We start from the raw sequence: 12,928 nt of genomic DNA on the forward strand, positions 1-12,928 counted from the left end.
GGCTCTCTCCGCCTGCTCCCTGGTGTGACTGGCAGGACACGTGAACAGCAGGGTCTTGCACAGGTGGAGCTCAGTGTCCTGCCGTTGCACGTTGGCTTCTGCAGTGTGTGGGACCTTCCTGACCCTGCAGCATCCACTACGTCATCGGCCCTGTCTTCTCCAGCCAGCCCCCCGCCTCCTCAGCACACACAGGAGGAAGCTCTGCGTCACACTTCTTCTCTTGTTCGTTGACTGCTGGGCGCTCTGGGCTGCCCCAGTTCTCCCTCGCTCACCCCGATGAGCCACTTCCTTGGGCTCAGAACTCTCACCCGTCCAGCCCGAAGGCCACCTCCTCGAGTGTCCAGTGACGGAGGGGAGGGACGCATGGCTCTGGCTCCACGCAGACAAAGCTCCGACTGTGTGGCCGCCTCCCAGGGAGCAGCCTGTCTTCAGGAGCGGCGTGTTTTCCAGCTGCTTTATTATTCTTGGCAGAGCGACCAGGCCGCGCTAAAGGCTCAGCGTCTGGGCTGCATCTCAGCTGAGGGACTTCCAGCTTCGGCCCCTCCCCACCTAGCGCCTGGCCCACAGGCGCGGCCGTGCGTAGCCCTGGCTGGAGGAGCGGGTGTCGGCGGCTGAGCCAGGAGACCCGGCCAGGAAAGGGGCGCAGGACCAGCCCAGAGTTCCTGCCGCACAGCGGCCCTGGGAGACATTCACAGAAGGGTCCGAAGGTGCTGTAAAGACGAGAGCAAAAACGGGGCCCTCAGAGGACGGAGAGAGCCAAGGAGCCCGTTAGGGAAGCCGGGGCGAGGGGATGTTGTTCTTTGGTGCACGGAAGCGTGGGAAAGGGCGGATCTTAGCAGCACAGGGAGGAGCGCCGAGGTGGGGAGGCTGAAAATATGGTGAAAGCTTACACTAAAAAATTCCCACGGTAAGACATCGCCATTCATCCAGTCAGTCCTTTGCCCGGCTTCAAGCACACTCTTCCGGTCGCCCTGCCTGGCCGAGGAAGCCGACGCAGTGATTCCAGAGTCTCTCGGGTGGCGCAAAGGGCAGCCGGTTCTGAACACAATCAGACTCCAGGAGGAAAGGCCCGGCAAGGGGCAGGGGTGGTGCTTCCTCAGTGTAGGTGCCGACCGCTGACCCGTTGCACGCTGGAGCTCCGGGCGCTTCCTCAGTGAAGATTCCCCCGTGACCTTCCAGTCATTGGTCCGCGGTCTGGGATGTGGCGGGCAGCGCGCTGTATTCTGAGGATACTGTAGGGAACAAGGTTAGACTGGGTCTCTGTCTTCTTCAAGTTCAATTGCGTTTTAGTTAAAAATACTAGAAAAACAGAAGAGTGGCGCCTGATAAATCGTCATCTTGGTAGGCCTTGCGTCTCTCTGCTGCCTGCCGAGGACTGTGCAAACTCTGCCGAGCCCTGTGAGGTCACGGACTGTGAGCTGAGTCCAGCCAAGCTGAGAGCATCTCGGCTGGCATCTGGGGAGAGCTGAGAAAGGCGGGGTGAATTCCCTGCAGGCCTGGGGGAGGACAGAGGGGCTCTTTAAAGGCAGCCCTTGTTGGAGGGACCCTCCCTGCCCGTCGTCAGGAAGGGGTGAGTGTCGGGTGAGCTGGCCGGCACCGGAGCCGTGGGTTCTGGCACGTGAGATTTTTAGTTTTGTTTTTGTTTATGTTGTTGTTGTTTTTAAGACATGGTCTCACCATGTAGTTGAAGCTGGCCTTGAACTCACTCTGAAGCCCCGGCTGGGCTCGTATTTGAGGTGATCCTCTTGCCTCAGTCTCTCAAGTGTTAGGATTACAGGGGTGCACTAGCACCGCTGGTGAGATTTTTAGTTTTTAAACAAGTCCATCCTGGGCAGACCAGAGGTTGGTCTCTTATGGTTTGTGTCTGGGTCTCCCCCAAAGCCTCACTGTGATTGGTTCATTGTCTCATGCCGGGATTGGTGGTGCGAGTGCTAGCCCCGCCCTAGCGAGGGCAGCCTGGGTACAGCACAGGGAGGGAAAGAGGCTTGCTCCTCCCTTTTTCCCTTTCTGCTCCTTTTCGCCCTTGTTGCTTTGCCGTCCTCCGCCGCCATGAATAGTCTCCCCTCTGCCCCGCCACCCTGCCTTGGAGCCAGCCAAGTATGGACCGAAGCCTCCACAAACTGTGAGCTGATTAAACCTTTCTTCCCTTAATTTTGGGCGTCAGGTATTTTGTCTCAGCAGTGAGATTAGTAACTAAGACGGGCACCTCACTAATGCTAAGTGACACACTTACCCCTCTCACTCGAAGAATCAGTGTTCCTCAGTGTTTGCTGGAGCTCGGCAACACTGCACGGTGGACACCTGCATTCTCGGTCCTGGCTCGTGAGCAGGTGCGGCCTTTGCCGCTGCAGTTGGGCCACGCGCAGGTGTGTGCGGTGCTCTCTCGCAGGGTGACTGGGTATAGCCTCGATTCTACCCAGGCTTGGAAATTGAAGATCACCCAACTACTGAATTTTTGTATAATGTGTGTGTTTTAAGTACTGAGGACTGCACCCAGGGCCTTTGCAATGAGTCACATCTTCAGCACTTTTTTATTTTAAATTTTGAGACAGGGTCTCTTTAAGTCACTAAGTTGTCTAAGCTGGCCTTGAACTTTCAATCCTCCTGCCTCAGCCTCTCAGAGTGTTGAGATTTCACCACCCCTGGCTTCTCGCTTCACTCCTTTAAACTGAAAAACAGACTGGAATAGAGCAGGGAATTTTCTGTGTAGTCTTTAATAATTTCTGGTGGAATCTTGCCAGTCATCTTTTCTAAAGAAAAGCTTCTTTGCAGTACAGGAAGTTTACATTTCCAGCCTGGACAGCTCTCTCACCTTCCACCGACTTGAGGTGGAAATGCCAGCAGCCCTCCACTTGGCTCATTTCAAATGCGATCTCTGTTTCTCTAGGCCTTGCCGGGGTCTCTAAGCTGTGAGGTGACAGCACCCTGCTGGAAGGCGAACACAGCCTCTTTCCTTCCTTCCCCGTGCATGTGACTAGCTGGTACGAGGCGGTTCAGCACCATGTCCAGGCTAAGCAGGAAGGTGAGGGCACTTGGGGAGAATGCTTTAAAGAATTTTTCGGAGGAGTTGCACACACGTAGCCAGAGATGTCTACTTTAAAGGGTCAGAGACATTGGGTCCTCTGCTTTGCGGGAAACCAGTAAATCCACAAAAATCTCCCCTGGCCCCAGTGCCCACGCGGGGTTAGAAGACCCGGGTGGAAGATGCAGTCCTAAGCGGGAGTGACCGCTGGCGGATAGGGCAGGACCGCGCCATCTGGCAGGGTGTGTGTCCGTCCACCCCTCCGTCCCTTCCTTCCTCAGAGTGACCAAGTGGCAGCTGTGTCTCAGTTTCCTGTTCTCCTGGGAACACCAAGAGAGAAGCAGCGACCTCCTCTCTCTCGAGACTGGTAGGCAGGGCACCGAGGCAGCTCAGTTGTCTTTGGATGCCCCTGCGGCCACGTCTCTGTGAAGCATCACCTCCAGGTGGGTCCCCGGCAGCGGGGTCCCAGGTATTGATTCCTGGGCCATGGTGCGCTGGGGGCAGCAGCAAGGGCCCCTGCGTGGGCCTCTGGCCCTGGACTGGGGTGCTGTGGATTTGTACCCAGCGTCCCCAGCACGCGGCAGCTGGCCTGGTTGGTTGTATTCGGGGACCGTGTCATAAGAAAAGTGGACGCCTGTGCACACGGGGCCACACAGTCACGCGGCCGCTGAGCGGAGGGGACACAGAATCCCCCCTCTGGTGACGCTGCTTTCTCTTTGGGAGGGTGGGCATCATTGCTAAAGAAACTACAATCTTGTTAGTGCTTTAATGTTTACAATTAACGCTAGGCTTATTATTCGTGTACCTTCGCCTAGAAGTGAGTAACCCTGCTTTTCAGGTTCTTCTTCGAATTTGTATTTAGCAGCAGGCAGTGCGCTGAGTATCTTCTACGCACACCCTCTGGACTCAGCCTACCCTTATGAGGGAGCTGTTATTCCACATTACAGATGAAGAAAGGGGGGATGAGCAGGGTGAGAAAGACTCCCCTGTGGTGAGATTATCCCGCCAGTGTCTGAAACGAAGTCTGACTCCAAAGCCCCAAACCTTAACCTCTCTGCCAAAGCCACTGGTGGGCACTTGGGGACTGAGCTTTGGTGGACATTTGCGGCTCATTCTCTCAACAGGGTGCTACGGGGCGGCTCTTATGTTGGGCTCTGTGCCAGGCTGGTATGAGAAATGCCACAGAGGACCCCTGGAAATAACAGCGCATGCGGCATCATTTCACGCTAGCACAGGCGTGCATCATTTATGTTTCCATGTTCCTGTTAAAAGGAAATTTACTTTTAAATCCGCAGAAGAGGAGCTTGTAGGCACCGCTCCTGGAGGCCGTTCTTCCCGCCCCGCCTCTGTAACAAGCTCAAGACGCAATTGCGGATGTGAGGCCTTGTGGCTATTTCCCAGTAACTCAATTCACCTTTCGACTTTCCCACAGGCTAAAAGAGACACAAAGCGCATGTCTGCAAAAGAAGTCACCATTAACGTGCCGGACAGCCTCCGACAGATGGACAGAAGTAACAGAGTCACGAAGAACTGCGTCAACTAGCGGTGTCCTGACGTAGGAGCAGAGGGGCTTTGGGGGTCCCTTTTCGGTCCTGGATGCCACCGAGGAATCTTGGAATGGCCGCCACCTGCGGGGCAGGGACACGGCTGGGCGCCTGGAACGATGCCTCGACCCTCGGCCCCCGCCGCTCACAGACAGTGTGGATGTACTGGACGGTCCTCGGGTGCCGATGAGTGGCCGGGGTGCGGGTGGGTTCGCCCCTTTGCAGCCCCGTCCCAGGTCTGGGGTAGATGGGGTGAGCCAAAGCTCCAGGTTGGTTTATGAGCCAGAGGGGGCAGGGGTGCATTTCCCTGCTGGGTGACAGTCGCACGCCGGTACCAGGCACCGCGTCCTAGGCACGCTCATCCTTTTCCTTCTTTCTTTGTCACTCCTGCCATCGCCGACCTTACAGGTTTCACTGAGAAGCTGGCTTCCCTCAGTTCTGGCCGAGATGTTTATGCGAACACATGACCCAGGGGAAGTCCCTGTGTCTTAGCTCAGTGCAGGCGGTTAGAGCCCCACCAGTGCCCGCCCCTCAGTTCTGGCCGAGATGTTTATGCGAACACATGACCCAGGGGAAGTCCCTGTGTCTTAGCTCAGTGCAGGCGGTTAGAGCCCCACCAGTGCCCGCCCCTCAGTTCTGGCCGAGATGTTTATGCGAACACATGACCCAGGGGAAGTCCCTGTGTCTTAGCTCAGTGCAGGCGGTTAGAGCCCCACCAGTGCCCGCCCCGAGCGTCTGTGGGACTTCTCTGTGACAAGTCATGTTGCCATCTCCCTTGGCCCGGCAAGTGCTCGGTGCTGGTGTCTAAGCTCCAAGGCCGTTGGGGCCAGAGATCCTGGCCGGGACACCCCTGGGCTCAGGCAGAGCTTTCCGCTGCCCTCTGCTCCTCCCGGGGTTTTCTTCCCTTGGGGTCCTTCGTAGTTGTGATCAAAGACAGTGAGGACGCCGGCAGGAGGCAAGTCGCAGGAACGTGGGCATCACAGGCCTCCCGGCTCTGCCCGCCGCCTGGCGCCGAGCCGTCTGCAGCCTGCGGAGCAGTGACTGAGAAAGCCAGCGCCTGCCCGGCGCTGCGAATTCACAGACGTAGACCGGCTGGGCTGTGTTGGCCGACAGGCTGCTGACGGGTAGGTGACATTTCGATAGGAGTCGTTTTCCAGCACTTTTAAAAACCATGTTCTGCCTGGCATATTTTCCTCCAAATGATGTAGCATGCTTTCTAAAGGACTGTTAACACGCCTGGGACCAGGCAGGCGGGCTTACGTCCGTGCTGGCAGAGACGGGCCGCCTCGCTGGGCTCTGTGGCGTGGGCTGGGGACTCGACAGAGGCTGCGGTTCAGACGCTGGGCCCTCTCCGCCCTCCCTCCTCCCCCGCAGGTACCGCAGTGTTCCTTCTTCTGGCCTGGGCCGGTGGCGTAGACTTAAACAAAACGCCCGCCGGCCACAGACACCGTGCAGATAGTCGCCTGTGTGCACCCAACGCAGGGAGCAGCGAGGGACGGGAGTGACCACACCCCAGGGCCGGGTGCTGGGCGGCGCTCTGTGCGGCCTCCCCTGTTCCCCCTCCCCTGTTCCCGCAGCTGTGTGTGTCAAGCCACAGGTCGAGGTGACCGGCTGATCGCTGTACCACCCTTACTGTGCACAAACCCGCTTTCCTAACCTCCCACACTCCGATTCCCTGCGAAAGGGCTGATAGGGAACTTCCCGTTCTCAGCGTTTTTAAATAAAAGCCAACCTTGCCACCCCGGTGCCTTGGCGTACTCAGGCTCGTGCTCCCAGGCGTCCTCCCTGCAGAGCCGCGAGAAGCGGGCCCCGCCCTGCCCCTGCGGGAGGAGGGCGCCGGGGCCCTGTCCTCTGCCCTTAGAACACGAGCACTTCCCTGCGAAGGTGGCCGGAGTCACACCACGGCCCTGCACACTCATCTGGCTTGTCTCCGTGTGTGTTTAGGACAGGAACTGATCCTTCCTGTCCTTTTAATGCGGTGCTTTCCATTGCAAAGTCCATGCCATTCAAAACAGATGCAGGCAAATAGTGAGAATCTTTTTCTGAAACTTTTAATTTTGTTTTTTTTTGAGGCAGCATCTCACTAGGTAGTTTAGGCTGATCTTGAACTCACTATGTAGCCCAGGCTGGCTTGAACTCCCAGCCATCGTCCTGCCTCAGCCTCCCAAGCGCTGGAATTGCAGGCATGTGCCACGCTTGGTTTTGGAACATTTGTTTGTACGTAGAGAAGTTTAGATTTTTTTCTCAAAGGCCTTTCCATAAGTGACCCCTGTGAATCCAGCAGAAAGCCCTGCAAAGGCGGCGAGGAGAGGCCCTCAGCCTCATGCACACTGCTGGAGGCCCCGCAAGCGAGCGCCTGGGTGCAGGAGAGGGAGCTCTTCCCACCCAGCCTGGTGCTGGGTCCAGCAGGGTGCAGATGCCCGTTCAGAGGGGACGTGTCCCTAGACTTGCGATTGTCCCTGCAACCTGTCTCCCGTAGGAGACCAGACAAGCCAGCCCCAGAAGGAATTCACGCTTCGTTCTCAAGGGAACCTGGAGCCATTAAAGGGCCAGATATGGTGACCAGGGCGCCCAGCAAAGCCCCTGGGCTTCGTGTCCGAGTTGCTGTGCCCGGGCAGCCGCTCTGAAGGAAAGGGCGCAGAGGACTGTGCTTCTGTCTGCGTGGCCCTTCTTGTCACATTGCCGTGTCCTGAAGAGACTTTTTCACTTTACCTCATTGCCAGAGGCTCTCTCTCCCTGGCAGGTCAGCCTGGGGCCACCCAGGCCACAAGCTGGAGCAGCCCGCAGTTCTCCGAGAGGTCCCACCCTGGCTTCTCAAAAAACGAACCAAACCGAACCCCAGCTGTGTCCCCTGGGGCCCTGGGCAGCTCTCAGGCTCCTTCCTTCCCGTGGAAATGACATCCTTCTCGTGTACCTTGTGGATTAAGAGATGACAGGTGTAGATAACGCGGCATCTGCTGTGATAATCATCGCAGCAGTCAGAGCCGCACTGTCTCCGCTGATCCCACAGCCTGCCGGGCGCTCACGACCCCGTGCAGACTGGAACACACTGGGCTGCGAGGCTGGGGGCTGCAGCCGGGTCAAACCGTGCAGCGTGCCACCCCACACCTGTGACCCAGCTCCTTCTCGGCACTTCTGGGCTGTTGGTGCCCCAGGGGGATTCTAGCCCCTGAAATGCGGATGTGCAGAATTTTCACCTTTATGTAATTTTCCTTCTTGGGGTCTGAGGCATAGTGCAAACCTAAGATTACAGATCCACCATAGCAATTCCTTCCTCCCTCTTTGAGGCAGAATGGGTGAGGGTCTGAGCTGGCTCCCCACTGAGAGATGAAATGACCACTGTAGTCTTTAACAACATAGAAGGCTGAGGCAGGAGGATTGCTTGAGCCTGTGAGTTCATGACTACCCTGAGCAACACGGTGAGACTCCATAAGGAAAAAAAGAAAAAGAAAGAAAAAAAAGGAGAAAGAGGAAGGAAGGAAAGAATGGAGGAGGAAGGGCAGGGGCAGGGGAGGGAAGGGAAGGGAACTATGGAAGCCGCAGTCTCTCCTGGAGCTGTGTGCTCAAGGGTGTGCCCCGGGCCTCAGAGTGCGACGTTTCTAGCACATGCAGGGGAACCCCGCTCAGCAGGTCGCTCACAGGACAGTAGCCCAGGGCCGCCTGTCCCCGGCTTTCTGTGCCGCCTGTCCGGGCCCCGCGCGCCCATCTGCGAGATGCCCAGAGACCCCGCTTTGGAGGACTCGGTCAGGATCGGTAGGGAAAGCTCTGCACGGCCCAGCGCAGGACGGTGAGCACAGCGCGGTGGTTTCGCTGCTCCGTGATCAGCCCCGAAATGGCGGGACACAGGCGAGAACCGGCTTCTGGAGCCCAGCCCCCTCCCCCTGCCCCCGTCCTCGCTCCGTGCCTGTGCATGACCGGGGCACTGCGGTCTGGAGACGGCATTGGTCCTGCAGTACAGGCCGGGTCCCTGGGCGCACCGGGGGGCGGGGCACGTGAACTCCTCGCGCACCTTCCGAGGTGCGCACACCCGGCTCAGGAGCGCAGCGGGACACGGCTGGGCACGGGGTCTCCATGTGGTGCCCATGAACCTGACCTTTCCCTCGAGAACGTCGAAGTTTTCTGCAGCCTGGGAACCAAGGAAGCCTAGTCTGGGTAAGAGGAATCCCATGCGAGGAGGCGTAGAGCGGTAGCTTTGCGGTTTTTATGTTTTTCTTTTGCATGAACAAACCATGCAGAACTGGCTTCAGATAAGCCACGCTGTTCTCTAGGAAGAAGACCTGGTCCATGGTGGGATGACACCAGCAACACCCCTCGGGTCCAGGGCAGACCCGACAAGAAGGGACATGCAGGTACAACACCAGAGTGGCCACAGAAACTAAATCCCTTTAAAGAAAGGGCCCTCCTAAACCAGGCATGGAGGTGCACCTCTGGAGTCCTAGCACTCGGGAGGCTGAGTCAGGAGGATCCCCAAAAGGTTGAGGCCAACCTGGATGACATAGCGAGATGCTGCCTCAGCTCTGAGGTCCCTGGAAGAGGGGAAGAATCAGTTCATCTAATAATACTTGAGCAGAATCAAGCTCACTTTAATTAATTAATTAATTTGTTTATTTTGAGACAAGGTCTTGCTGTGTAGATCAGGTCTTAAACTCACTATGTAGCCAGTCTGCCTTTGAACTTGAGGCAATCCTCCTGCCTCAGCCTCCAGAGTGTTGGGATTACAGGTGTGCACCACCAAGTCCAGCTCTCAAGCTCACTTTAGAGACACAGAAGTCTCTGGACAAAAATAGCAGAATGGATGCGACCCCAGTGACCTGCACCGCTGTAGATGCTTTGGTCACTTTCGGGCTTTAGGCTGAGAAGCTGGCACTCAGAATGACCTTCTCATTGAGCTAGTCCTCACCCCTGCCTTCTTTTTAAAATTCTGAGACAGGGTTACTGAATTACCCAGGCTGGGCTGAACTTGCCATTCTCCTGTCTCAGCCTCCCAGTGTGCTGGGATGACAGATGTGCACCACTACGCCAGGCTCCTTCGCTAAACTTCTGTTGGAACTGATTCTACTTCTCTAGGTTGTGAAGCTAAATCAGTGTCTAGTCCATCAAATCCAGTAACATTAATTACATCCTTGTGAAAAATAAGGCCTGTGGTGTAGATCTATCTCGGGAGCTTAAATTAACCACGGCTGAAAAGCCATGTCTCTCTTTTTTAAAAAGGGGATTATTGACTGATTCAGAGGGCTGCAATGATTTTATTTATTTATTTTTGGTACCAGGACTCAAACTCAGGACCTTACACTTGCCAGGCAGGTGCTTGTGCCGCTGAGCCATATCCCAGGCCCACGGTCTCTTCTTAAGAGGGAGAATCTAATGGCGGCGTCCGTGCAGAGGAGCGGTGGCTGAGCTGAGCTTAAAAGGCCGGGCTTGTGGCGCAGACAGGTCGGGGCTTGAACAGGGACCTTTGGTTGTAGGAAAAACATTTGTGCAGGGAGGAGATGAGAAACTTCGCCTCACCCAGGGTTCCTGTGGTCGCTGTCACTGGGGAAAGTCACTCGCGGGGGAGGCTGGAGCCTCCCTTCCTAGGCGGCATCAGAGAGGCAGTGGCCAGTGGGCGTGCTGCTGTTCCGGCAGGGGCTGCCTCCCTCCTGACTCAGCCTCCCGTGCCCACATGCATCTCTCGGAGCCGAGCCCGTGGCCCGCACAATGTGGCAGGCGACCCGCCTGTGCTGGCTGCTCTGCACCCGCTTGGTTTTAGCAACCAAGGCTGGGGTCCCAGGAGCACCCTCCAACCGTCACTGCAGAGCTGGGGTCGGCTCGGAGTCCCAAGGCTTCTGGGCTGACGCTGGACCCCATGGTGAGGATAGGAGGCGGAAACTGAGTCTGACCAGCACATTCAGAGGTGGGGCCTTGGGAGGGGATGGTTGCATAAGGTCACTGTGTGGAGCCCTCAAGACCGAATCCTGGTGAACTTACAAGGCGGCACACGCCTGCGAGCCTAGCCCTAGAGAGGCTGAGGCAGGAGGGTTGCTGTGAGTTCAAGTCGAGACTGAGCTACACAGGGAGATCCTGTCTCTAAACAAAGACTAAAACTAAACAACTAAACTAAACCAATCTTTTCTGCTAAAACCATAAAAACAGTGCTCTGTTATCTACAAGTAAATGAGCAAGGGACGCTGGCCCACAGGGTTTGAAGAATGGCAAAGGAGAGGGTGAAGAAGCCCGGGACGTTTCAGGACAGAGGGAGAAGCGGAAGCAGAGGTTTCCCATGAGCGTGAGCTGAGTGTGGGAGCAGCCCGTTCCTGAGCAATTGCAGCAGGCAGCAGGAAGGTTCTCCTCCCTCAGAACAGCGAGCTGCCGGCTCGAGAGCACAAGGTCTGTGCTCTACAGACGCCCGGGGGTGGGTGCCTGGCACGTGGCGAGCGTCTTGTGTGATTTTTAAATGTATTCATTTATTTCTGATTTTTTGAGTCAGGGTCTCACCATGTAGCCCAGGATGGCCTGGAACTCATAGCAATCTTCCTGCCTCAGCCTCCTGAGTGCTGCGATCAGAGGTATGTGCTCTGTGCCTGGGTGCCTCCCCTGACCCTGGAGAGTGACCAACGTGGTCACAACCAGACATGGCAAAACCCTGGGCGGAGGGAAGACCAGAGACAGTCCCGGGGTGTGCAGAGGCTGATGTACAACCTGGAAGAAAGGTGGCCCCGAGTTCTCCAGAGTCTCCAGAGAGCAACTTCAAAGCCGTGCCTATTTAATTTTCTTTAGGTCCCCAGGAATTCACTCGCCAGCCAGGTGTGGTGGCTTAGGCCTATCATCCCAGCACTCTGGGAGGCTGAGGCAGGAGGATTGCAAGTTTGAGCCCAGCTTGGGTAAATTAGGTTACCAGGTCCTGGTGTTTGGGGGTCTTCTTGCAGAGGTGGCTTCCAGGTTCTTGCCTTGAGCAAGGAGTTGGACCAAACGAGCACAGAAGGCAGCGAGGTTTTACGTTCCTAAAGGTTGGAATAAAGACACGCTGCACAGATGGAGGAGGCCCAGCTAAGCAGGGGAAGGAGCTGACCGCAGGGAGAACAGGGGCTCTGCGGAGGAGTGCAGAGGAGCTCTGATGACCTCCTGCCACTGCCCACCCACCGCCCAAGACAGGTCTGGGCACCCAAGCCCAAATCCCCTGTTTCTGCAGCAGCCGACACCAGTGCTCTGGTTGGCTGCAGATGGCGGCTCCGTGGGTCTCTGTCCAGGACTTCGTATTCGCAGGTCTGGCCCACCTTACCAGCCAGCGTTCCTGCCCCCATCTCCTGCCTCAGTGACTTAGCCAGACCCTGTCTCAAAATAAAAAATTTAAAAAGGGCTGGGGACATGGCACAGGGTGAAGACCCTGGGTTCAATCCCCACTGCAAACAAAAAAAAAAAAAAAAGGAAAGAAAAAAGAAATTCACCGTATGAGTTGGAGAGAAAAAAAGATGACAGACACATGCGCCGGTACAGTGTTACTAGATTGTAAGTTCAAGGTCAAAAGGGCCCCCAGTGGGACCTTATCCCCTCCCAAAATAAATAAATAAATAATAACAATAAAAAGGGTGGGTTTCGGAGGGCGTCCTTCAGTGGTAGAACCACTGCCTATTTTGGGATAAGCCCTAGGTTTAATCCTTAGAACAGCCAAAAAAAAAAAAAAGGCACTAACTTGCTAAATCAGGCGTGGAAGGGGAAAGAGTAAACCATGAAATCAATGTAGACAGTTCCTGGTTTTTAACACAAGCATGCCAATTAGATTCTTGCAGCTGGATTACGGGTGTGCCAGGAACTGCGTTGGACGTGGAAGCTAAGCCTGGCCTGAGGAAGCCGTGTGTCTGCTGGGATTGGCTGATCCCAGGCTCAAACGCCCCAAGGGCTGCAGCACGCTCCGCAGACCACCTGACTGGCTGACCCTGGGCTCCGTGTACAGTGACGGCTCCTGAATGCCATCTGCATGTACAGTTATTCGTCCATTAAAAACAGACATGGGGACCCACGCTTGTCAGCCCAGCCCTCTGGGACGCTGAGGCAGGAGGATAATAAGTTTGAGCCCAGTCTGGGCAACTTAGTGACTTAGGGAGGCCCCATGTTTTTAAAAAGGGTTGGGACTGTAGCTCAGTGCAAAGGTGCTGGAATCAATCCCCAATACAGTCCATCAACCAATCAATCAAAAAACTAAGAAACTGTCCGATTTGCAAAATTATTGCTGTTGACCCTGTCTGTAGGAATTTGGCTGTGTTCCGTAAGATCTAATCTTACAAGACCGAGGAATCAGCGTTGCTTTTTTCCCTTTCTTGCCAGAACTTGAACTTCACCCCAGCAGCCTGTTGTATTTAGAGCAGCCCTTGCGCCTGTTCTGACG

At 55.9% G+C, this 12,928-nt stretch overlaps 1 protein-coding gene and 1 long non-coding RNA gene across 2 annotated transcripts in view; both read left to right on the forward strand.

The window, feature by feature from the left end:
- Baalc (brain and acute leukemia, cytoplasmic) overlaps window positions 1-6,328 on the forward strand; it is a gene marked incomplete at its 5' end in the record, with an annotated part of 9,857 nt that extends 3,529 nt beyond the window's left edge. The window contains 1 exon segment of the mRNA XM_013512841.1: window positions 4,455-6,328. Coding sequence (XP_013368295.1) covers window positions 4,455-4,565 — 111 coding nt within the window.
- Window positions 6,329-9,241: 2,913 nt separating this feature from the next.
- On the forward strand, window positions 9,242-11,909 carry LOC106148215. The gene is made up of 3 exons (XR_001233461.1): window positions 9,242-10,414; window positions 10,745-10,932; window positions 11,033-11,909. It is a non-coding gene; the product is annotated as an uncharacterized LOC106148215 (long non-coding RNA).
- The last annotated feature ends 1,019 nt before the right edge of the window (window positions 11,910-12,928 follow it).

This window comes from Chinchilla lanigera, unplaced genomic scaffold, assembly GCF_000276665.1.
Source record: "Chinchilla lanigera isolate Chin_1 unplaced genomic scaffold, ChiLan1.0 scaffold00016, whole genome shotgun sequence".
NCBI lineage: Eukaryota > Metazoa > Chordata > Mammalia > Rodentia > Chinchillidae > Chinchilla > Chinchilla lanigera.